Source organism: Penaeus monodon, chromosome 25 (assembly GCF_015228065.2).
Source record: "Penaeus monodon isolate SGIC_2016 chromosome 25, NSTDA_Pmon_1, whole genome shotgun sequence".
Lineage (NCBI taxonomy): Eukaryota > Metazoa > Arthropoda > Malacostraca > Decapoda > Penaeidae > Penaeus > Penaeus monodon.
In genome coordinates, this window is record NC_051410.1 from 36,116,613 (window position 1) to 36,117,468 (window position 856).

Below are 856 nucleotides of genomic sequence, written 5' to 3' on the forward strand. Positions count from 1 at the left end.
CAGAGTCGACATAACGTATTCTTTTCTTGATTTTCCCCCCTGTTATCTTCTACAGTCTGGACAACCCAGGAATCTACGTAGCCGAGGTCGCTGCCGAGGATCAGAGAGTCGACGCGCCTGTCGGAGCTCCGGTAAAGAGGGAAACAGCGTGGGACTACAGAGGGAATAACACGGGTGAGTAACGAGTAACGGAGGTAATGGTCATAAGGTAACCACTAGAGTGAAAAAAAAATGTAACTAATGTAACATTAGGAAAGTAGCACAAGAAAACAACAAAGGTGAGTAACAAGTAAATACGTGATGATAACGTGATAACGTAGAGAAACACAAGTAACGGAGTGCAGGTAATATATACGAGTGTAACATAGCATAGTAACGTTAAAGAAAATAGTACCGTGAGTAACGAAGTGAAGATGAACAATACTGATAACAAATAACGGAGTGAAGATAACATAGACGATAACTAAAGATAACATAGTAACGTCAACAAGCAGTACAAGCGAGGCAGAGCTTCAAATAGATTAGCCGATAGGTGACCTTGACAGAGCCAACCCTCCTTCTGTATCGACTCAAGCCCCAAGGACTGTCCCAGCACTACGTCCCTATCATATACATAAAACACGTGATAAGATAATTACATGCTAAGCTTCGTGTATACTGGGACTGCTCTTGCCTCTCTGATTTATTCATAACCTTCGTTTTGATTTTTTCAAAGGCTTCTTAATCTTAGATGGGAATGACAACTGCAATGCAAATCTTTTAACATGAAATTAAAAATGAAAATCTATGCCTTCTAAGTAAAAAAAAATGCAATTTTAAAAAATAGGCAAAAAAGGGCTCCCGAGATTATTAGGGT

The 856-nt window shown here is 39.7% G+C and overlaps 1 protein-coding gene across 1 annotated transcript in view; it reads left to right on the forward strand.

Moving 5' to 3' along the window:
- The window catches only part of LOC119589200 (WSC domain-containing protein 1-like), a gene marked incomplete at its 5' end in the record, with an annotated part of 57,302 nt that overhangs the window by 21,144 nt on the left and 35,302 nt on the right, over positions 1–856 (forward strand). The window contains 1 exon segment of the mRNA XM_037937799.1: positions 56–174. Coding sequence (XP_037793727.1) covers positions 56–174 — 119 coding nt within the window.